Below are 24,588 nucleotides of genomic sequence, written 5' to 3' on the forward strand. Positions count from 1 at the left end.
AAATGATAATTCTCCATGACATCGCGCTCGGCAGTGACTGCGTCCTGTGGGCTAATGACACCGACTGAGCTGCAAAGGAGGAACCGCTTAATGATGACGGACGCGGAGCACATTACGGGCCGGCCAACGAGCGACGAGGCCCCGGCCGTCCCTGCGAGGCCCTTCGGACCGAGCGTGCCTGGATCACATGCGCGTTCACACGGTGCGTTTAGTGACTGCGGAGGTGGAGAAATCTGCAGATCAGCAGAGCATGACCTTAGAAGCCAATGTTCTGTGTTCAGAGAGTAGTTTTTTTTTTTGCTTTTATTCTACACGCTGATCTCTTGTGTTATGACAGAGCCTCTCTCCACTCACAAACTTAAAGCTCTGACTTGTGTTGAGTGGGCCTTATTGCTGGTCACAGGCACCAACAAAGGTCTTTAAAGGGACCTTCCTCTGAAACTGTAGATATAATGATCATGATTACGGTTTCAGCTAAAGATATCTTACAATATTTATTCTCAAATCCAAAAATAAGAGAGAGAAACACTTGGTTTTTGGAGCAGCTGAATCATCTTCAACTCTCATTATGACCACTCATCTCACAACCAGCAGATATGGCTGCAGTTCAAGACCGCAATAAACCGCGATGTGCTAAATCAAGCTGTCGTTTTAATGCTCGTGGCTCAGTGGGAAAATCATGACAGTGACCTGTCAAATGTAAGGGTGCGCGGGGCGATAGCGGCACATGGAGACACTTGGGACAAACCCGATCACTGTGAATATTAAAAGGGGAAACAGAAGTCAACACAGGCTGTACGTTTAGGTGGCGGTAAGTCGGTGAGGTTCAGAAAACGTTTGCTTTGCAGTGGGAGACCCAGCAGGCACATGTCAGCAAAATAACACAATGCTTCATTGTAAATATTCAGCCCATGAAGTAACTGCTGAAATTCATGAGTAGGCAGGCTTCTTACATTGGCATAGCCAGTGTGTGTGTGTGTGTGTGGAAAGGAAAAAAATATATAAGCGTTGCCTGCTGGCGGAAAATGACTGGTTTAATGGCTAAGTTGATGGTGTAAGATGTGGAAACAAGTTTTTAATAATTCATGACAAAATGAATCCTCAGACCAGAGAACGTTCAGATCACTATCAGTGAGATCACTGTGATAAAGCTCTGGATTAATGGGATTTATTTTATTTTATTTATTTTTTTTGTGATCAGAGCTTCATAATAATTCGGATGTCAGAGGTTTGTGGTGAAGTCAGACTCGTGTAGTATTCATTACAGGCATTTAAAGGAGCATTTTACTGTAACCGCACCTTCAGCTTCGAGGTAATGACAACATCCTTTGACGCGAGTCAACATAAGGACTGGGTTACTGCAGTATCTCCCCGCCGCTGATATCATTCACTTCTTCGTTTCTAGGAGCCTTAATTCTGTCACTGAGCACCACTGCAACACTTAAAAAATCACTTCTGGAGCGACGGCAGGGCACAAACGCAGCCATATTGCTGATTTAACTGCCTATTTACCTTATTTCCGCAATGGGAATAGTGTGTCGTGATGCCCATAAATTATTATTTCATTTTTTATTTTTTTCCCCCCCTTTGGTTAACACACAATGGCAATCCTGCATCTTTTCAGATCTCACTGGTGTCTCGAAGAGAGCCACATCGCTGGCCTTTACGGGAGGAAAATCACGCAGGTTGCGTTTGGAGCATCATCATCATCGTCGGCAGCAGCAGCAGCATCAGCAGTGGCAGCAGCAGAAGCATCAGATTGGGAGGATAAGTGGTACAGGGTGAATATATCCTCCGTTATTCACAGCCGCACTCTCACCTTTGATAAATCCACGCGTCTTGCCGCCGACGTTACAGCTGTCCGGGCGATGAGAAACTGCTCCGAGCGTCCATCGTTATCCACATTCCGAGCTCCTCTCCCCGTCTCATTCGGCTTCAATCTCGGCAACTGCGGTTGTGGCCGCACACAGAAACGTACGAGCGCCCCGCTCCGCTCCGCTCGGCATCATCAGCGACCCAGCGGCAGAGGACGGCAGAGCGCAAGCAGGCGCCGAGATGCCATGCGCGACCACCTACTACACTTTACGCATGTGCGCACGCACGCTGGTTAAAGGCGCACCGCTACTATTGCTGCTGCTGCTCTGAATTATCATCCACAAGGTAGAAGTCTTGAGAAGGAGAACCACACATTTATTTAGATTTCATTTTTAAAGGAATATTTCAGCAATTTTTATGTTGCACTGAGACTAAAAAAAAAGGAGATATTTTAAAAGAGACGAGCCAAAAACGATGCAGCAGACATTGAGCTATTCTGACTTTTAAGTGTCTAGTAAGTCAAGTGCTTCAAAAACGCTGGCTCCTACGTTTCCCATGATGCACCTCCACAGCATTATATTGAGTTTTCCCAAAACTGCATTTAAAATCAGGAGGAGCCTGTTTGATGTAAAAACACAAGACTATTTGTATAATGTAGGCTTGAAGCCATCAGTTCCACTATTTGACGCCTCCTCGTCTGTTGGGTTGTCTGTCCCATTCGTGTGAACTTGATTTCTCAGTAACAAATTTGACCGAGTTTCTTCAAATTCGTGATTAGATTTTGGTTACCAGTGGTTACCATGGCCTTGGAAAGCACAACAAATCGTTCTCTGATAATGACAAAATTATAACTGAACTATGACCTTTATAAAATACATCAATTTCTGCACTACATACTGTATCTGAGTCTGGATCACTGACTGTATGTAAAGGTGGACGTCACCCAGGATTTCAGAAAAACTGTTTTGAACCTCAACACGGGTGTCGCCAGCTGTCGCCATTTTGTTAGGGCCTTACTTTCCTAACTCATGGCTAATTTTTTTTAAAAAAAGAGAGGGACTATGACTGGAGCAAAGGCGAGTGGATGACCCCTTGGCAGATTAGCTAGGAACCTGTAACGGCATCCACCTGTCTCTCCAAATGGCCACACCGTTTATTATGCATCACTTTCAGCATTGATATAATCCAAACCTCACATATAGTTGTCATGAAAGGTGGGATTAACTACAAAGACTAAATTCTTTATGGTAGCAGCCTGTAAACAAGTTTATTTCTACTGTAAAGTTGGACATTTTAGCATGGAAATCTACGGGGGTCTACTCGCTTTTTGAGCCTGAATCAAGTGACTATTAGAGGAGCGGCGGTTTTTGCTGCACCTTGGTTGTCTCCATTTTTCAGACATGGAAATAAACTGAAACTTCTCTAGTTGTTGGACCCATATGCAAACTGTATTTATGCACTAATTCTAGTTTCTGTTTTAACAAATCATGTTTTCAGTGGCAGGTTTCAGGCCCTATATAAATCCATTCATAGCCAACTTTTAAAGCCACAAGGCCGTTCTCCCAGACCGGTTATTACTCACTGGCTTCAAATCAAATACACCAGCAAAGCACACACACAACACAGATATTTTATATTTTCATTATTTATTCATAATAGTCTATAACTTTTGATAAAATACACTTTGTTTACAAGTGCTGATTACTATATTACATTCACCTGGAGTTTAAATGGAGACAAAATGACACAGACATATTAAACAAATTCACCTAGTGCCAAACATGACATTTTTAAAAATGGCGGTGATCCCTTCCCCTCCCCTCCCCTCCCCTCCCCTCTCTCTCTTCCTCCTGGCCAATTCTATATGAACTGCTCTATTAAAATGCACACAAACAGGTATCCTTGGTAATAGTGGGGACTTCTGTCTGACTCATGATTCAGTCCTTATCAACAAAGATTTCAGCTGCCTTTAGTGATTGTGATTCCATGTTTCGTTTGTTTTTAGCAGTACAATCACCTCCCCAACTCTACGTGAGCAAATATGAAATTCTAACGTCACATTCAACCAAATAAGACCTAAATATTCACGGGGGTGAATTTAATTTGTGTTAACGAAATCAATTAGTTAAAAGTCTAAACTAAATATGTGGAAATCCTTCAGTACTCTACCTCTACTCTTATTACCAATTTTCCACAAGACACAAGCCCCGAATTTTATAACAAATACATTTTAAAAATGGACTCGGATTAATACACCGACTTAAAAATGGTGCTTTGAAAAGATTTCTGTCTCTATAAAGTCATGACACAACTGCAGACAACTACAAACGGATACACACGTTAGACAACATCGTCATGGAAAAATATATAGACCGACGGATTGTTTGAAAAACAAAACGAAAAGAAAAACTGGGCCATACAGAATATCTGATACCTGGGCAATTTGAAATATAAAGTTATTCTGTATGGAGGTCTGTCCAGTCTCAACAAAATCACAGGAACAACGGGACAGCCTGATATATTATCTTAGTAAATACCCTGTTTGATTTGTCAAAAACAATTAGCAAATAGATCTTTTATATTAAAATATATTAATTAAAATATATTACTTTGATTAACTAGTCAAGACATTAAAAACAACTTCTGATTATTTTAGTTTTCTTAAAGGTGACTTTGGCATATTACCTTAGAAATAATTGCTATAAAACAGGCCTGTTTTACACCTGCAGGAGATTCCAAAATATAGTTGATGCGTCTTTAATCTGTAGCCGGCGTAAACACTCGAAAAAGCTGCTGAGGCAACACTTCACACTGGCCTTGTTACACGTTAATGTGGTAAGCACTAATATTGTGTTAAAATGATCATAATGTGCTTAAAAAGGTTGTACCCCACACCACAAGTGTGCTGTGCATCACATTTACACATTATTTAAAGACGGCGAACTTCATTCCACATTAATAAGGAGGAAAACTCTCTTTGATTCCGTGGAGAGAAAAAAAAAAAAGGCCATTTAAAAAGTTGTTCACGCCGATTGATGGATGTACCTCCAAATAATTTTGTAAAAATCATTAGCATTTTAGCATAAGTTACTTTTGCTCTATTGTCTTTCCACGGTAAAAATTATTTTTTGCAATAAAAGAGCCAGATGCGCTCAAGCAAGGTGTGCTGCACAAATAAAATAAATTTCTACATCTAGGCAAATACCATACATGAGCAAATATTTACAGTGAAAAAAAAAAAAAAGTCTTCATTTTCTCCCCTTGTCTTGAGTGTTTCTTTTTCTTTTCTTTTTTTTAAATTACTATTATTGTTTGAAACTGTTGATCTTTCTATACAGACATATGAACGGGAGAATATATCTACAAACCAGGTTACTGAGGAGAAAATGCAGGTTTAGACAGTAGGCAGTGACCTAAAATGGAAAAGATTGCCAAAAGGAATATATATATATGCACTTTTATATCTATATAAAAGATTTTTCTTTTCCCTATGTTTGAATTTAAGTGCTGTACACAGTTACTACCTCATGTCCAGGTGGTTTTCAAGTGCTTTGCTCCGTAACTGTTAGTCAGAAAAAAAACTGTGCAATCCTCACAATTTGATTTTTTTATATATATATATATATAAAGTATTATTCAGAAATCCTCTTATATATATATATTTGCTTTCAACTAAAACTAAACATTTTCTTTTTTTAGTTTTAAATCTGAGTGTGTTCACTAATAAATGAACAGTTTCATATAAAATAGTTAATGTAAGTTGCACTTCCCTGCCACGTGTGCATGAATGCCAAACAGGAGGTACTCTACAACCAATGATTATCATTACCGCCCTTGTTTTTTTTTTTTGCCTTTACCTTTAAACCATAACAGATTAGGCCCAATAATAAAAAGTGTCAGTCTAAAGCACAACAACAGTCGTTATGTTCTAAAAAAATATCAACATTCATTTTCCCTCCTTTAAAAAAAAAAAAAAAAAAAACTACACATATATATATATATATTTAAAAAAATATATCACACTAATCTAGCCGAGTGCAAATAATGCCAGATTTTAGATTTCTCACGTATCTGACAGATCGACGAATGTGATTGAAAATGGATTGGCATTTCTACGACACGTCATTACACAAGACAACTTCTCTCAGATGTTGGTGGAAAAAACAAGACCGTCCAGTGCAAATCTTTGCCTTTTCCAACAAACGACCAGCTGCTGGCTGTTTTGTCAGGAGCATGACTAATATGCTTCACCCTCTGATTCTAAATGGCCTGCTTTGTGCCTCTGTAAATATAAATCAAACTCTGTAGTTATTAATAATTTCATATCATCGTACCACTAAACATGAGACACACAGTTTTGAGGGGCCGATACAGTCATCGTGGCAGAAGGCTCCGCACCCTTTGCACATGATCATCGCCTTCAGTCGGCAGTAGCATTTAGACTGGACGTCCTCCATGTTGGAGCCCTCAATGAACGACTGTTCAGGTGAGGGCTCGCCCTGGCCGCCGTGGTCTAAGGAGTGACCGGCGGGGATGGTGGTGACGGTCACGGAGAAAGACATGACGCTCCCGTGGACGCCACCGCCATCGGCCTCCGATGAGGACGTGGAAGAGCCGGTGCTTGCAGTGCTGTGGTTCAAAGTGTGAGGTACGGACATGCTGATAGTGCCGCCGTAGCATGACGCTACCACTGGTTCCTGATTATCGAGTGTTCTCTGGGGCTGAAAGGCAGTCGGCCGCTGGTGAGTGGGGTCCACGTGGGAAAGATATGGCTCGGAGTTTCCTTGATTTCTATTGCAGAGTTCGAGGTGCCGTCGGTGTGACTGAGAAGAAGGGCTGGTGTCTTTGGCTGTTGCACTGGCTGTGTTATCGCCACTAGCTGCGTGTTCCACTGATCCAGGTTCAGTCTTTACGCTGGAGCAATGCTGAAAGTTTGCTGCTTCATCAGACTTGGTTATCGAGTACCCTTGCTGCTCTGTTTTCACTCCAGAAAGGGGAAAAAAACCTTTCCTGGCTAGTTCTTCTTCCTTTGTCGCCTCCTCTCCTTCTGCGCTTTCCCTTTTTAAACCAGATACTGAAGTGTTCGCGATGGCGGACAGGTGCAGTCTCTTGCTCTCTGGTCCTCTCCCGTATGTGGACACATTGAGCAGGTAGTGTCCTGTCATGGCAGGTCTGGGATTCCTCTTTCGACCCAAAAAACCTACGGAAATCCGTGACTGGTCCTGGCGCTCTTCTGCCTGCATCAGCTGATGCACTTTGTACTGATGCTGCTGAGGCCCCATAGCTCCATAAGGCTGGCTCTGCTGGACTTTCCTCTGCATTAGAGCCTGCAGGATCTGCTCCTGAGTCTCCTTGTCAGGAAGCTCCCTGTGATGTTTTGTGTATTCTGAGAAAACTCCAACTCGTCCTGCTGTATTGAACTGCTGTGCCATCTGCCTGTCAGCTCTGTACTCGGCAGAATGTGATGCCTTCACTTTACTACCAGACGGCAGGTTTGACATCTTCACTTCCACCTTATAAAGCGGCTTCGGGAGGATCTGCTCCAGTGGAACCTCTTTGCCCTGCAGAAGCTGAGTGACCAGTGGGTTGTTTGCAGGGATACAAGAGCTGGTTCTTGTCAGTGATCCAGCAGCTGATGGGTTTTCCTGTTCCTTCATAGCATGCACAGATGAGGATTGAGCTGATGTGTTTGAACTCTTCTGGATGCTATGGCATCCTGTGTTAACAGTACCAGCAGAATGAGCTTTGTGTTTGTTGTCAGTATTGCTTGAGAAAGACATTTGGGGCTGGTTTGGGCTATGCTGACCGAAAGCATCCACTGGACCAGGAGAAGGTGTACTGCTCAGACTGCTGTTGCTGCTGGTGACTGGTAGCCTGGTTGACGCGTGTGGCGATGTCGGGCTGGGGCTGGGTGATGGCTGTGGCTGCTCGCTACTGCCACCGCCTGGTCCTGGGCCTGGCACCACTCCCTTTGAAGCAGATGATCCGGCAGCCGCCGCTGCTCGCTGTGCTCGAGCAAGTTGAGCTTTAGCTTTGATGTCAGCCAAAGTGCGGGCACCAGTGCGGCCCGGGCTGCTAAGCGGGGAAGGGAGGGGAGTCCTCGGGGAGACTTGGCTTGGCGACACAGGAACGGAAAGAATTCGTGACACTGGGATCTGCAAAGTGAAAAGAAAGAGAAAATGACAATGACAATCATTTCTACTGAATACCTCCTCAAAGATATAAAACCCAACTGGATGGAATAAAATACATGTTCAGTATATAGATATAGAGAAGCTGATCATCTTTTACATATTTTTGTGGAATCCACTCAAACCACTGTGGGTCCAAGACAACTACAGCTGCACCAACAAGCTACAAATCAATCAGAGGAGATGTTGAAAAACAAGGCAACTGGACCTTTTTGATTTTCACCACTCAGTTTTTATGAAACTTGATGAGTATTGGAAACCATAGACCAAATAAAAACCACCATTTAGAACTGAACTTTAAACTACTGAACTAGGAGAAGTAAATAACTTTGACCATCTTGTGACAATTCATTGTTCTGCTGGGAAACTTTTGGACCTGGCATTCATTCATGTGGATGTTACTTAGACATGTAGCACCCACCTAGACCAGACCAGGCACCCCCACCCCATAGCAATGACACTCCTTGATGGCAGCAGCCATCCCCAGCAGGATGCAGCCCGACACAGGCACACACACAAAAACACGCTTTAAGAACAACTAAAAAAAACATGAAACACAACCCAAGGTGTTGACCTGGCCTCCAATTTCACTAGATCAAAAACTGATCATTTATTTTTTGGGATGAGCCACAGAGGCCACTTCCCTCAACCCATAGGACCCAAAGGCCCCCACTAACAACATTCTGTTGCCAGACACCACAGGACACCCTCAGAAGGTCCATGTCCATCCTCTGGTGAGTCACAACTGTTTTGGAGGCACAAGGGAGACCTACACAATATTAGTAAGGTGGTCACAATGTTATGCCTGACTGGTGTACCACAACTTGGATGACTGAGAATCTCCACAAACACATCAGAGGAGACTTTGATTTGTATTCCTACCTTAAGTGGTGGAACCCTCTGATTGGCTGTTGGAGTTGGTGTAGCAGGGCTGGATATGGACGATGTTGAAGGAGACACAGAGGAGACAGAAGACACTGAGGATACCGAGGACATGCGGGGTCTCTTCTCTGGTGTCAGTTCACCCTCCGTCTCACTGAGAGATTTCCTTTTGAGCGGATCTGAGGGGCCACTGGGCTCAGGGATGACCTCTTGGCTCTCCACAGCGGGCTTAACCACAGACACTGGCTGATCCTCTTTTAAGTCTGCACTCAACTTTGGTGGAGGGCTTTTCTTCACAGGCGACTGAGGGAGTTCAGTCTTCTCCTCCTTACGCTCCTTTTCATCCTGTCTACACGCTGCACTCCATTCAGCCTGCCTCTCGACCTCTGGTGTTCTCACTGCAGGCGTGGGCCCTGACTGTGCGGCTGCATTCAACCTGCGATCCTCAGCGTACTGCGCGCGCCGCGTCTTCATGGGCTCTGTGGTGGGAACGAACTCTTTTTGAGCAGACAGCGACTTCAGGGCCTCCTGGGACGATTTCTGTGTTGGTTTCATGTCTTTAGCAGCAGCAGCAGCAGCATCCGTCTGGCTGGTGTCCTTGGTGCACTTGGTTTCCTCTGGTGCTTGAGTGACAGGCCCCGTCTGATGACGGGGAGACTGGGGCCTGGCAGAATCCTGATTCAGATCAGCCTTTGTCAGCTCTTTGGATTCCTCAAAGCTGAGCCCCGAACTGTACAAAAAGAAAAAAAGGCGGGGGCAAGAAAATGGATTAAAAAGAATAATCAATCAATCAAGTGTTTTCTTTCAAACATTTGTAAATGAATTGCAAGCATAACAAACATACTAAAACAAATTCAGTTACTGTATTCTTTATAGACTGCAGACAAAAATATCATAAAGTAGTTTTTCTTTACTTTCTAAGGTGTAGTTTCCCTACATTTGTAGTAATTTTGACATGATTGATTATTAAATGACTGTTTTTACATTATATTTGGAATCTCATTAAACTCCTGAATAATCACTTGACATTATTTTATAACATTCCCTTTCCAAAATTAGATATTCAGTCTTGTTAATGACATGAACACAAATAAATTATTGGGGAAACTGGCATTTGGAAAAACTTCCAAATTTTACAAAACTGGACCGGAAATTGTAGAAAAAAATATTAAATTAATGAGAAAACTTACTTTTCCCCGTAATAGTTTTCAAAGAAAGCTTCCTTCCAGTGCTCAACTTTCTTTTCCTTCTCGATTTCCTGCCGCATTCGGAGCTGCAGCTCAGGAGTGAACTCGCCTGTAAAGTAAAAAGTTAAATTACATTTTTTTTTTTTCTGTTCGTTCTCATTGAGCCTTGGTGATGTAATTCTTTCTTTCAATGTGTACTGACCCTCAGCGAGCCTCTCCTTCCAAGACTGCGCTGCTGATGTGAAGAACTCATTGTTTAAGGCAGAGCTAGTGACCTTGAGAAGGCCGTCCAAGCAAGCCTGAAGAGAGGAGGCACAAAGTTATGACTAATATCACGACAATCACCATCACTGCATCAGTACATCCACTTCTTCTTCGCATTTTATGTACGATGAAGAACAGAACATCTAGAATCAGTGATTAGATTTTTAAGATTAATAAACAATAAGGAGTGACAGAAATTAATATTACGCAGTTTGCATTCAGTGATATAAAATATAAGTGAAGTATGGAAAGAAAATATAATCTGAGAGTAACCTGGCGGTCAACTTCTGGCAGAAGTTTGAGCAGCCTCTGTTGGCAATCTGGAGGCAAGACGGAGAAGGTGTGCTTGTTGATGATCGCTCGCAGGTTGGTGTTAACCAAAATAGAGTCGGGTGTCTCTACATCTATTTTATACTTGGCACGTTTTATCTGCCCTGCAAAGCAAAACAGGAAATAGACGTGAGCCAAGACAGATTCAGCGACGTGAAAACGCGACTGACGGCTTTGCATTTGGCCATTTTGTGTAAGCAACTTTCAGATTTAGTCATGATAGTGTTTTACTTCTTAGCATTGTTGCTCCTAGACATCTAGAAGTGATGCACAGATTATAGAAATCTTCATGCAACTGACACGTTATTTTAGACATTTCTAACTGTCAACAAATTTCATGAAAAATTAAAACTCCAGACCCCAGAAATCCCCAAAACGTCAGAAATGTATGGTTGAATAATTCTGAGCTGTTAAACAACTGGGCAATATAGTTTTTAGAAAGCGTTAGTCGAGTAGGAGGAAACGGTGCACTGGCTTGGGGCTATTTTCAACAGTGGAAGGAAACATCTTTAGTTTGCTAATGAACCACAAGAGCGACAAGTGTGGGATACACTACACTAGGCTCAGAGTTAACTCTTTAACATTTCCAAGCCACTACTGTAAAATAAAGCTTACCTGCGTTGAGGCGACTGGACCGCTGGGGAACTTTCCTGGGTACGACCGGGTGGCATAATTCTGTTTGAACAGAGGAAGAGGAGCTTAAGTATGAGCTCTGACAAACTGCAGGACAGAGATCTGACTCTGCTACAGTTTCCACATTTATGCTGCCAATTATATGAGTCATGTCTGGGTGATGAAACGGCGCCTTTTGTTGTCGAGTTAGGCAAACCCGCAATAACAAGGCAGAAGCCATGAATTACAGCAATTTATTCGTGTAGTATCGTGCAATTAACACTTATCGGCAACGTCCAAACAGAATGGAATCACACCTCGGCTCTCTCAGCTAGATTTAGATGTGGCGTGCGCCTACTAATATCACTTTCCATTGTATTTTGACAATGTAATAGCTGCCTCCTACCCGTCTTAGTTGTAATCGTATCTGCCATATCTTTGATGGTCTTCAGAAGCAGTCTAGGGCTGGAGGCGGCTGGCATTCCCCCCTGTCTGCGCTGGTTTCTCTGCTGCTGCTGCTTCAAGGCCTAAAAACGAGCAAAATAAAGAAGGAACAAATATCCAGCAGAGTGAGAAAAACACAGAGAGAGTGTGGATGTGTGTGTAACCCTCCGATTCCCTGCAACTGCTCCCTCAGGGTCACTTGCCTGGTTAAATAACAGCGCAGCAATGAAACATGCGTTGCATAACGCAAGCGAAAAAAAATAAATAAAAAATCATCTCTGATCACCTCGCGAACTACAACAGATTAAAGAAGTCATGTAAGAATGTACAGTTTTGGTTTCCCGCTGATTGAAACACAAAAGAAATCACAGAAGGAATCCAGCGTTAATGTTTTAGCAAAAATCGCCATCTTCTCACGTTACCTACGCACAAAAGCTGAGTACAAATTAGTCTCAGGGAGCTGAAAACCTTCACAGATGGACTGAATTATAATCTGCGCAATCCAATGAAATCTAATTAAACGGAACGCAAAAGGCAGAAAAGCAGCCGGTAGGAATATGTTGGTGGATTATGAGAACAATATTACTGTAAAACCAGCTATAGGCAGTCTCTCATGGCGCCTCTTTGTTTTAAGAAAGTCAGAACAAGATGTCAGAATTAAGATCAACAGCTGAAATAGGAACAATTACGCGAGCGGTGTGCTATCTGATCTTGAGAGACAGTTGACCCAGATTAGTCATTTATATACATGTATATATACTTTTTTTTTTTTTTACTTCAGTGTAGGAGTTTCCTTTCAAAGCCCCACACTCTGGGTTTTAATCCAGGAAGAAACTACATGAAAACATAAACACTGATGCGTTTCTGTGTCGCAGAGTGAGCTGGCAGGGATTTATATGGAACTAAGTGAAAATGAGGGTGTGGCAGGAACTTGTGTTACATCAGTACTGATGCGTTAACAACTTAAATGCATGTCAAAATAATTTAAAAAAATAAATAAATAAATTTAAAACGAGGAACCCGTTTGCAGTACCTGCTTCAAAGCTTTCTTGCTGTGCTTCTGCGAGGGAGAGATGAGCTTACTGGTGGGCACAGACGGCGACGAGCATCGCGGCTGCGGAGACGAGGGCTGTGACTGCAGCTTGGAGGGAACTACGAAACACACAGACAAAAGAGAAACACAAAACAGATGTCACAAAATACATTTCCTGAGGGGGGTGCGCGGACTTTATCACATCTTGCTTTTGTTTTGGCGAAACTGAAACCAATACTGCACACAAAGGACCATATTACGTTACCTTATTACAATCTCTTATTACTAAAAACGAATGTCTCAGCAGGAGCAATACGACCCCTTCCCTTTGCTGTCTATTTCTGCTACAACACGTTTTCCACATACCGTAGCCGCTCCACTTGTTTCTTCATTTGCATTTGACTTTGCGCTTCTTTCCATTGATTAGTTCAGAAAAAATAAATAAATAAAAAAAAACAATATAGGGAGTCCTCCTACTCAGCTGTAAGCCAAGGTTATTTGCTTGGCAGTTTCTGACTTGTGCATAATGAGGAAGTGGTCACGGGTCATACAGAGAAAATACAGTTTCCTGTTTTAACAGTCACTTAAAATATTCAAGTAGCAGAGAGAAATAATGAGAGTCAGTGAAAGCATAACCTGAGGAAAACAAAATAATTGGCACTTGATGAAAAACTCATTCTCAGAATACGCACCGCAATCAGGCACAATCAGGTGCACGATTCACAGAAAACCAATGATTTCAAACCCGCAGATAGACAAAAAAAAAAAAATGCTGAGATGCAGCAGCGTGCCGCTTCTCTGCTGACGATTACCGGAAGACATTATGGACAAAGAGCGCTTTCTTAATACTAAACCCACCTTTTGCTATTATCATGTTTGGAGCTCGGCGTAATCCTGGAAATATTTTGTAACAAGAAGATCATTTATGTTTGTATTAAAGCCACTTTCCCCCCCGAGCTTGGCTTGTCTGTCTGCTGCTACTTGGCAGGCTTCCTTCTGTTTCCGCAATGACTTTTAACCACAGCCGAGAAGAGGCGTTAACTTGTATTGACAGCAGAGCTAGGTAACCAATCAGCTAATAAAAACAAAGATACAAACACACTTAAAGTGAAAAAAGAGAGCGCTACCCGCAGAAGGCAACTGAATATTACCATAAAACCATGTGACAAGATGTGCTATATGCCTAAATAAGGAAGTCATATTTAATTTAACACCACTTTCACCATCAGAGTAGCCTGGAAGCCAGATGAACTTCTCTGCCCACATATTTTTTGTAGGGTAAAGTTGGTCTGGAAGCGCTCCGTCGGGAACTGATCCCGCCTCTAGCAAAGACCTGTCGGGCCAATCAAATTGTTTATGCGAGCTTTGTGTGGGAATGGAGAGAAGTGCATCAGCGGTGTAGTCATGCACGTCATTTGAGCGCCACGGAGTTGAATTTGTTTACATGAAAATGACTCTGAATGGTTGACTGTCCAAGGTTTTGCTTTCTCTGTAATGGTTGAAACATGCCCCATAATGAAATCCAAATGGCGTGATACTCATATTCTGGCTACAATCAGACATGACCTCATATTATTTATTGTTACATCCCATATTGTTGATTTGAATGATTAACTGATTAAAAATATATATTTGAGTTTTACACTGACTGACTTCACAGCTATACAGCAGCAGTGTTATGATTCATTGAGCGTACTGTTGATGGGGAATGGTGCGGCCGCCTCCTCTGTTCAATCTCTCTCTGAGTGACTGTTGAGCAGCAGTAATACTGCAAACAGAAAGTAGCTCTTCTTTAATGCTGTTGTGATTAAATTAGGGCTGCAATGACTCATCGATGACCCACTGGAAAACCCAGAGACCCAGAAAGTCCAAACCTTATGTGCGAGCACCTCAACAGAGAAGATCCGCCGACTTTTCGACCTTTATGCAAATGACTAGTCTGGCAACGCTGTTTTCCAGTGCATTTTACAAGTCATAAGCGGTTTTGTTTCTGTGCATATAAACCATTTCCACTGATATTGTGCTCCGAGTGGGCATAGGCAGCCTTCAGCAGATAAATAATACATATATATTTCCAATATCAATCAGCACGAGCTGTCAAAGTTTAATCATACTCACTGTCTTTGCTAATTAATGAAAGAATATAGTAAATAACAAGCTTCCTCATTAGGCCAACACTTTGAAACGGAAATAAAATTCATAGATATCACGTCCAGGTTTGTCTTAATGACTAAGTTTGAATAAAAATTAAATATTTCAATAGGGGAAGATATGTTCATTATTTAGTGGTTAAAAAAATTATTAATCGAGCACTCAATAGAGCAAGTGGTTCCATTAACTCATAACAAGTAACCAGCAGCCATCATTAAAACATCACTGCTTCAAAGTCAAAAGCCCTTTTCTGCAGTGAGACAAGGTCTCCCGGTGAAACAGGACAAAACAAATCAGCAATAAAGAAAGGTATCAGCAGTTAGAGGCAGCACTCTGTAAACCTTAACAAGTGATTTCAAGTTATGTAGTGCTGCGTAGACTATTATTAAGGAATCTGTATGCAGAGCACAGTACCTCTTCGCATCCACCTTCCTCTCCTGCCCTCTTGAGTGATGGCGCCGCTGTTGTTTTCCGTGCTTCTGGAGTCAGAAAGATTATCACTGCTGTCCTCAGAGCCCTCCTCTGACAGCTCCTTCACCACATCAGAGATGTCCTTCTACATGAAAAAATACAGCGCACCCTGTATATCACTTTTATGCGGCAGACAGGGCAGAGGAACAGCGACATAAACAAGAAAAAGAAGCCTTTGTGAAGCTATACAATCACATCACACTCATAGACTTCTCTCACTGATTTGTCTGAACACATTTGTCTTTTATTAACCTGACATAACCCGATTAATATCTGCATAATTCCCTGTGTCTACATGCCAAAAGATTTTTAATTACACAGTTTACATGAAGTCAATTCATGTCCGCACAAGCCGAGCAATGATAAGTCATTTATGTCCAACCTTTAGCGTGTAGACTCCCATTCTGCCTGGAACTTTGTAGAAGATCCCCTCCTCGCCACGAGAGTTTGTGTGCAGCATCGCATTCAGACATGCCAGCGGTGATGTTCCACTGGATCATGAGAGAAAAAAAAAAGAAAAGCACAAATTACACATGTGTTCGCCAATAAATCAGACAGCTGGGGAGGAAAAAAAAAAAAGACGTAAGAAGAATAAGGGTAAAGGCTGGTCTGATATCTGGGGAGAAACTGCAGACATGCATCAGGAGGACACGTGTGAGTTCAGGTCACGTTCACGTCAGTATAGCTGGGAGGAAAACTGCTCTGTGTTTAATGAGGTATCAGTTGCATAAATTAGATCCAAAGCTAGTCTAGTCATTGACATTCTCATTAAACTGCCCGTTGCATAAAAATTATTACCAAGAAACACAGGTGCACGCAGTAAACAATAAAATCCAATGCCTTAAACTGGGCTCAGACTTCAGGAGTTTTGGACAAATGTATCCACGGATGCACCCCTCCCAAAAGAAATACAACCCAGACATCGCTCGATACGAAGGTCCAGACAAGATTATCTCCCGAACCTGCTCTCCTGAACGTCAGGGCTGCACGAATTAATGTCAAATTATATTTATAAAATCTGGACTGTCAAGGACGTGGAGAAGCTGACGGTGGTGTTAAGCAACGGTACACATACTAGCCCTGGAGGCTGATGTACTGTTGACAGATATTTAAACTGACAGATGTCCAGCTCTTTCTGGAGAGCTGACACCACGTGTCTCCCCAAACATTTTCCCATCCAAGCTCCCGCTACTTTTGTGAAGTCGTTTTGTTCCACCCTGCGGTGCGCTCAGTGTTCCCTGGTCTTGTTTTTGTATAGCACCGTTCTATCTATTGGTACTCAAAGTGGTGACACTGATGCATCTACCTACTTTTCTCCTTAAGTGTGCGATGCAACCTGATCAAAAACATCAGTTAAGAAATTAAAATTCCTGTAGCGTGAGCCCACCTTTGGAAAAAGACTGACATTGATTTTGTAAAGTACACTAGTTCGGTTTTGGTTTTTGCTATTTTTTAATTTACATCCTTACTGAAAAATGAATAAATACAGCAATGTAATTTTTATGCAACAGGTGGCTGTGGTAAGTCAAAACACAACTATGAATACTAGTCTAAAGCTGCGTTTTTATGCAACCGAACCTACAACATGTTATGGTTAATAACATGCAAAAAAGGTAAAATCCAAACAGGGTGGCATTGCAGTGAGTTTGTTAAGATAAGGGGAGGGGTGGCTAGCTTCTTTCTTTTCTTACCTTCTGGATGAGAACAGTGACAATGAAACGAAAAGAAACGAAAGAGTTATTAATCGGGGGAAGAAAAAAAAAACCTGCGACTCCTATGTGAACAAGAAACATACATGACGTGAGCAAATTGAGAACTGAGGGGAGGGAAGGCTGCAGTGCTGCCTCTCTTGTGAAAATGTGTCCTATCTGAAGGGTATTTGCAGCTATAAAGCCATGACACCGGTTATATATTCACCTTATTTCCTTAAGCCTTTCTCTTTGGATCACCTGCAAGATCTCTTTGTGGCTCATGGGCGTATTAGGGTACTTCTCCAAAACCTGCAACAATAAAATACACATTATTAGCCACAGCGTGACACGTGATGGGTCAAATCTGACCATTATCTTTGCAGCTTTCTGACTGTTGGATTTAGATATTGCACAGTTTTGGTCCCCTCCCTGGGCAAAATGCACAACTGTTTATTATCATGCAGATACCAAAAGACAGGTTGTAACTTCTACATGTGTTTGGGGTGCTGTTATTGTAGGAGGCACCGCCATATGTTAGGACACGTACCAGGAATGTGTAAATGTTAGCTAAGAGGAAAACATGTCAACAAAAGCATCCCCATAGTACTGTGTCATTGCCCAAACTTTCTCTATATATTTTAACAGAAAACAAACACCTGGTGCATAGCTGACAGTGTCTGCTTTAGTGTAAATCCAACTTTGTCCATTTGTGACAAGGAAATTCCTGTATTAGTTTAGCTAGCATGTCTGGCAGTGAGCATAACTTTATGGGTGTTTAGAAACTAACACTGTATTATTATCTGTGCTGTTGGCAGGCTCTGTTAAGTGAGCAAACTATTGACAGCATATAGCTCAATTAAACTAGTGCTTTGCTGAACGATAATTACCCACTGAGGCTATAAAATGTACCTTAAATGTAAAACTGTTGGTGAAGTTTTAATATTTTGAACACATTAGCATGCTACGCCCGACAGCTAGCTTGAATGCTAGTAGCGCTCATACTGTACTGTCGCCAAACGATGACATTACAATTGATTAACTTTGTCATCTATTATGTGCTAAAGCAGTGTAAGGGGGTTTACTTTATTATTAGCATCGCGGGTGTTTTATTTACAAGTGATTTCAAACAAACTTGTTGACGGATTGAGTTGCGCTAGCTAGCCGGAGCTAGCTGGGGCTAACCCGGCTAGCGCGCAGCACTGACACGACCGCTCCAACGGCTACTTTGCTGCACTTCAAATCGTGTCAGACATGTCAGGCGTGCCGTGCAAGCCGAACACACACACGGCTTGTTTAAAAGACACGCACGGCTACACGGAGCTGCTGTTAATTTAGCTGCGTTTCGCGTCTCTGTATGCGACAAACGAGGCGAGCTACGGGATGCGGCTAATGACAGCAGTCTTTCCCTGATTTCTAACCGTCAACACACAAGGCCTTGCGCGGTGTACGCAACATTTCAGCAGCGGGTCATGAACTCATAAACACAGTTGCACAAGTGGGAGCGTTCAAGGAAAACAACCACAACAAGCGGTAGATAGCGAAAAAAAACACCCAGAATACCGTTTTTGCGGCTTCCGCCCACGTCCTCCCCTTCTTTTTCTTCTGTCTCTCCCTCATTGTGGACGTCCTGTTGCAGGGTAGTGTTCAGTTTGCCTGTTCCAGTTGTAATGTTGCTTTAGTTACCGCGTAAGATCCACTCCGTCTGCCATGTTGGACTTACTGTAAAGAGTCATGTGACACCCCCAAAGGAAACGTCATCTTACTGTATACAGCTGTCATTCCAAGTTTTCCCACATTTATTTGCACACATGTCAACTGCAGTTACGCGGACAGAGATATCACATGTCTACTGGGAAATACAGCAGATTGTTGCACTTTATTATCCATGTGTAAGCAAATGCACTATTTCACTACTATATATAAAAAAAAAATAAGGCAGCTAATCCAGAGAGCACTGCACTGCTTTCTCCACATTTTTTTTTTTTTTTAGCTCACAATTACATTTGGCAAGAAATCGAAGCGGCAATTCGTCAAGCGTACAGGCTTAAGCCCCCCTCCCCATCATTCTCCGTTATTTTGGCAAAGACATGATGCATCATTACGTCTGCAGAAAATAAAGATTATTATAAGTGTTGCTATTAGGGGGTGGGGGGGATGAAATAAGGACTTTAAAAAGCCCCAATTACTTTCTAGCTGTGCTTTTTGTGTGCCAGAGTGTAAACAGAGACCAAAATCTTAAGCGACAGGTGTCAAAAAACTAACATCCTCAAATTAAACAGCAAAATAATACTACTAATAATAATAATGACAGGTTGTTTGTCTTCTCTGGTTAAGTTGAGTAAATGCTTCCTAAAGAGAACAATCAGTTTAAAGTGATGACATGGCCCTTGGCTAAACTGGAGTCACTTTGAAACTAAGGCCGCCCCCCACGGCACAGGTGATTCAGCACAGATCAGGGGCTCGTCTGAAGTGGACCCCCCAGTGGAAGATAGGCAGCAGAGGATGGTCTTTGTCTCTGGGAGGGACCGGCGCTCTGAGGTCCTGACATCAGAGTACTGGACGATGAGGATGTTGTGATGGATGCTGCTTGTGGTGCTTGATACCTGCAGAGAATTAGGAAAAATAACAGACTGAGTTATTATTGAAAAGGTTTAATTTTTGCCCTCCCAATACAAAAATAATGATATTTTAAACTACACACTATCAGAGAGTTTGAGTTAATGCTCCTAAAAGTTTAAACTGTCTTAAGTAAAACATGATCGGTTCTCTGCCGTTCTCTTACCAGGACTGGGATTTCCTGACCCGTGACGATGCAGCCCCCGTCTCTCTCATGGGAACATTAACCAGAAGATCCTGCATCAGCCTGGGAGAAAAGGCTCTCTCCAGGTGAGCGCCATTAAGGTTCAAGGTGAACATGGTCGGTGGGGACATGTCTAACTCCAACAGCATGATATTCTCAGCCTGCAAAAGCAGATGACAGTCAAGTTATAAACACGTAATTACATGTAAATCTAGGCTTTTGGTAAAAAAACATAACAGGTACACAGCCTATTTCCTTCCCATAAAAGCTTCTATTACTGTAAATGTCAAGTTTTATTGGCTGTATTTTAACATTGGTACAGCAAAACTAAAGAGAAACTTGGTGAGCATACAGCATGACTACACTGATATATTACTAGCAATAATCCTCTATACTTCCTAGAGCAGACTGCATTATTTAATATCGCTTCTTCAAGTTCTTGCTTGTATTTGAGAAATTCACAGCATCACCCTAAAGATGCAACAGTTAAATCCGTTTCCATGGCTACGGCCGCCTTCACATCCTCTGGTAAAGAAGGTGGCCGTGAAAATGAAAATGGAAACGAGATCCCTTCTTCAACTCTTCCTCTGCTGTTTCTGTTTCTGCCAACTGGACTCGTGAACGTCCTGAGTACTGACCTGGTATCTAGATGGGGCCCCGGTAGCCGTGGCAACAGCCATCTGTGCATATTGGCTGATTGGCCTCTTGTATCCCACAGCGGAGAGAGGCCTTCTCTTGACCTGAGTGGGTGCACTGGGGGGGAAAAGACATGGGAAATGATGGGATTAGATTCTGTTACATACTGCTAGATGTGGTTTATTGCCATATATGGGCAACTGATCAACCTGGCAAGGCACGATACATGATGGACACTATCTACAGCCTGGTTAGAGTACGTAAAAGGTCATATACGAAGGATTGTATTTTTTATTTTACTTTGGTGACTCCCAGTGGTAGAGATGGGTTTTTATGATTATTTTTAAAGATGCAATAATGACACAAAAAATACAGAAAAGCATATCTCACCTTCGTCAGCTTGCTTAACCCAAACATGCTTCTGTTACTGATTTCCTACATGTCCCAGAATCTTAACTGGCCTCCCATTTAAGGGGAATGTGCAGGTGCATTCAGGTGTAAAATGTGAAGGGTAAAATAGCCATAACAGCACCATGGAGCAGCTTTATGCCCTCTGTGATTCAGTGCTCATTTACAATTAGTTTATTTCTCTGAGGTGCCACCCAAAGTTACATCTGTCAATGTTTAATTCATTCACTGACCTCACTGACGGAAGGACTGGCTGGAGCCGCCACTGATCCTCCTCGCTGTCAAAGTGCAGCCTGTTCATTATCTTGTTCTTTTCCTCCGGCGGTATAAAATTCTCAATCAGGAGATATCTGCAATGAGCAACACAAATCAGTGCAAGAGAAATAAATAAATAAATAAATAAAACATACACATTAATACTGAAGATTAATCTCCTCCTTATAAACATTGCAATGCCGAACAAAAAGTTTCTCTAAGGAAGGAAAGGTGGGATTTATTCTGCTACTGTGCAGAGTAATTTCAGGTACTTTACATCTGAGAAGAAGCTAGTGAAAGTCTGTGCTGAGCTTATTTATTCTACATAAATAGATTTTTAAACAGAAACGAAGCACATGTGACGTTGACTGAGCCGATCAGCACCGGTTAATCTCTCTCTATTTCTAAGTATACAGGAGTTTTGAATCTTGTGTCCATGGCAACATTGCTGCACCGCCACATCTGCAGTGAAGAGTTTTACATTAACCAGCAATGATCGATTTGCCCGAGCACAGGAGTGCATAAACTGTAGCGATAGAGACGGAGGAGCCTACAGCAAATGGGAGTAACAAATATAACTTGGAATCTGTGAACTATGAATGAATAAACAAACTAATAAGTGACGTAGAAGCAGGAAGGGTCCAAGAAAGTTGCGATCAGAGGAGGCATATTCAATACCAACATGGATTACAAGTGGTATGATTTTTACTTTCTGGAGAGCACTTAATAAAGATATGTCATACAAACTGTAATTACTCTCACTGCCAGTAGGGGGAGACAAACGTCCAGCACTGTAAGCTTTAAAATTTACATCACTGCTTTTACGGTATTTAACTTTTCACTAGATTTATTTAATAAGTTTGTTTTAAAGTAAAACCAAAAGAGAACTTGTTTTTTGTAAAATATATTTACCAGAAAATATAAAACAACATTTAAAGTCCAAGTGTGATGAAAGATGTGAGCACGAATGTGTGCAAATTAATTGTCTTTCCACATTTCTATGCTGAAGTAAGAGCAGAAAAGGCGACAGAAACTCCACTTACTTGTACTTGAGCTCTCTGGTGAGTTCAGTTTGTGTCTGTTCAAGCTCCTGTCTGGTTGTTACGTGTTCATCGATGATGTCTTTCATCTCTCCCTTCAACAGCTGCACTTTGGCGTACAGCTGGAACAGAAAGAACCAAATAAATAATAACCAAACAAATTCTTGCGTCACTAGAGCTGCACAAGAAAAAACATCAAATGTAAGCCCCGGGGAGTTAGCCCTCTATCCAGAGGAACCTGACCTCACCACTGACATCCCTTGTGTAAAATAAGATTATTGTTAACTGTTAACTGCATTAGCGGGGGTGAGTCATCTTACCCTCTTCAGCTTCTTTGTCTTATGTTCCACTTCCTGCTGCAGGGAGGAAAACGTCTCTTTCATTTCTAAAGTCTCCTCTTCCTGCAGCATCATCTGCTGCTGGATCTCTCTCTCTCGTCTTATCTGCACATCAGAAGATAATTAATGTTCAAACAACTTACAACCGATTTTAACACGGGAACAAAAGCACCACAAAAGCCTTTAAGGGAGTAACTTTATTACCTGCTCCGCAATTTCTTGTCTCTTCAGCTCCAGCATTTTTTGTTGTTCATTGGTGTGATCAATTATAGTCTTCCCTCCCACTAGCAGCTTGCTCTCCATAGCCTGAGGACAAACACACACAATTAAATATTTACGTAAATTTCTTTTGTTCCACCAGTGTCTCATTCATCACACCTCATCGTACCTTATACTTCTCTATGATCTTCTCCAAAGCCTCTTGATCCCACTGCATATCCTCCACGCTTTTCCTGTTTTCATTCAGGTGCTTTAACTTCTCACCGTTCCCATGGCAGGTGAGAACCTTTGGGATGTCAACTCCCTCTTTCATGTAGTGTTTCACCTCTGCTTCATCCTCCACCGCCTTCCACACATCTGCCTCCCTGTCTATGAGGATATCATCTTCCATTCCAGCCAAGCTCTTACTCAGTCTCTTGCTATTCCTCTTCATCCTCCTCTTCTCCTTTGCGAGCATCCCTCGCTCCTCCAGCTGAGCTTTCAGGCGTGCAATCTCCTGCTGAAACTCCCTGAGCAGGGCATCTTTGGGGTCCTCGTTGATCCGAGGCTTGTTCTTTATGTTCTTGGCCCTGCTGGCGTACCTCAGCGTGGCCAGGGTTTCATCAAAGTTCTTGTGCGAAGGCCCCACCGTTGCTATCATGACCGTCTTTGCATTGCCGCCCAGCGAGTCCTGGAGCAAGCGGGTCAGTTTGGAGTCTCTGTACGGGACGTGGGTGCTCTTCCCGTCCACCAGGGCTGAAATGACATTCCCCAGCGCTGACAGGGACAGGTTGATCTTGGCGGCTTCCTTCAGACGCTTCCCTTTAGCGCCCGTCTTGCTCTGGCGCTCGCTGCCAGCCAGGTCAACCATGTACAGCTTCCCAACACGGATGTGGTCCTCGCCATCTGGCCCTACTTCACTGCACTCCACCGTCACGAGGAAAATCGCATGCGAGCGAGAGCTGCGTTCATTCATGTTGGTGAACCCCACCGACCTGGACTGGTTCCCTAAGTTCATCACATGTTCAATCTCGGTGGCGTTCTTCGTCACCACTGAGGACAGGTCTTTCACATAAACACCAGAGTCAGGATTTTCTTTCAGCTCCAGCTTCCTGTTATTGTCTTTGCACAGAAGATCCCTGATTTCCTCCTGGTAGATCTCCAGGTATGAAGACCTCACCAGGTATTTCTGATTCTGAGTTCTGGATATTAGTGTGAAAATGGTCTCAAATGAATTTGGTATAACCCCTCTCCTGTCTGGGTCGTTGGACACCCCTAGCATAGTGTGCGTTTTACCTGTGCCGGTTTGTCCGTAGGCGAAAATAGTCCCGTTAAAGCCCCGGAGGACAGACTCCACCAGAGGTCTCACAGCATCGTCATAGATGTCGATTTGTTTTGAGTTCCAGCCGTACACCGAGTCAAACGTGAACACCTTCATCGGCTCATCAGGTGGCGCCTTCGGGTTCCTGATGGTGATCTGCCCCAGCTTGTCATCAATCTCCAAAATGTTCTCACTCCTCGTCACCTCCTCTCTCCTGTTGAAGGGCCGGCAGCGGACCACCACCCTGACCGCCTCGCTGCTTTTGGTTTTAGACATCTTGCTTAACAAAAAAAATAAATAAACCTCAAACTAACACCATCATCGTCATGATCATCGCCGTCTCGGGCGGTGTCCACAGCTCCTCTCTCTTTCCCGTGCAGGTGGGGCGGCTTCTGTTTCCCTATGCGCCGCAAAACAAGCGACACATGAGGCAATCCGAGCCGCTCTCCTCATCCTCCGCCCCGAGCATCCTTCAGACGAGTTAAGTCACAAGATCTTAAAAAGGATGCTGCTGAGGGGGG

At 42.8% G+C, this 24,588-nt stretch overlaps 2 protein-coding genes across 3 annotated transcripts; both read right to left on the reverse strand.

Annotated features, from left to right (window-relative positions):
• Positions 1–3,657: 3,657 nt before the first annotated feature.
• On the reverse strand, positions 3,658–18,772 carry asxl2 (ASXL transcriptional regulator 2). 2 transcript variants are annotated; one of them, XM_084569043.1, is made up of 12 exons: positions 18,632–18,772; positions 17,298–17,380; positions 15,763–15,871; positions 15,324–15,465; positions 12,759–12,877; positions 11,688–11,808; positions 11,285–11,344; positions 10,613–10,773; positions 10,278–10,374; positions 10,079–10,184; positions 8,889–9,618; positions 3,658–7,970 (listed from the first exon to the last, which is right to left on the reverse strand). In XM_084569043.1, exons 1-12 carry the CDS (start codon positions 18,686–18,688, stop codon positions 6,141–6,143), a joined length of 3,615 nt encoding a protein of 1,204 aa, XP_084425169.1. In that variant the 5' UTR covers positions 18,689–18,772; the 3' UTR covers positions 3,658–6,140. The 2 variants fall into 2 exon arrangements, with proteins under 2 accessions (XP_084425169.1, XP_084425170.1); XM_084569044.1 differs by lacking the exons at positions 15,324–15,465; positions 15,763–15,871; positions 17,298–17,380; positions 18,632–18,772 and adding an exon at positions 13,617–13,732.
• A 243-nt stretch (positions 18,773–19,015) lies between these two features.
• On the reverse strand, positions 19,016–24,462 carry kif3cb (kinesin family member 3Cb). Its single transcript, XM_084569118.1, has 8 exons — positions 22,937–24,462; positions 22,753–22,854; positions 22,531–22,653; positions 22,214–22,332; positions 21,149–21,265; positions 20,510–20,624; positions 19,854–20,032; positions 19,016–19,674 (listed from the first exon to the last, which is right to left on the reverse strand). The coding sequence occupies exons 1-8, from the start codon at positions 24,341–24,343 to the stop codon at positions 19,524–19,526; spliced, it is 2,313 nt and encodes a 770-aa protein (XP_084425244.1). The 5' UTR covers positions 24,344–24,462; the 3' UTR covers positions 19,016–19,523.
• Between the last annotated feature and the right edge of the window lie 126 nt (positions 24,463–24,588).

Source organism: Chelon labrosus (genome assembly GCF_963514085.1).
Source record: "Chelon labrosus genome assembly, chromosome: 20".
In the NCBI taxonomy this organism is placed as follows: domain Eukaryota; kingdom Metazoa; phylum Chordata; class Actinopteri; order Mugiliformes; family Mugilidae; genus Chelon; species Chelon labrosus.

What these genes read in the sequence shown, in the direction of transcription:
- kif3cb (XM_084569118.1), bottom strand. Translation starts at nt 24,343, where the DNA reads ATGTCTAAAACCAAAAGCAGCGAGGCGGTCAGGGTGGTGGTCCGCTGC. An exon ending in AGACAAAGAAGCTGAAGAGG is followed by an intron (nt 22,333 to 22,530) that starts GTAAGATGACTC and finishes TTTCTGTTCCAG; the next exon opens with CTGTACGCCAAAGTGCAGCT. An exon ending in GTCAGGAAATCCCAGTCCTG is followed by an intron (nt 19,675 to 19,853) that starts GTAAGAGAACGG and finishes AATTCTCTGCAG; the next exon opens with GTATCAAGCACCACAAGCAG.
- asxl2 (XM_084569043.1), bottom strand. Translation starts at nt 18,688, where the DNA reads ATGAGGGAGAGACAGAAGAAAAAGAAGGGGAGGACGTGGGCGGAAGCC. An exon ending in GGGCGGAAGCCGCAAAAACG is followed by an intron (nt 17,381 to 18,631) that starts GTATTCTGGGTG and finishes TTATTGTTGCAG; the next exon opens with GTTTTGGAGAAGTACCCTAA. An exon ending in GAAGGAGAGGCTCGCTGAGG is followed by an intron (nt 10,185 to 10,277) that starts GTCAGTACACAT and finishes TTTACTTTACAG; the next exon opens with GCGAGTTCACTCCTGAGCTG.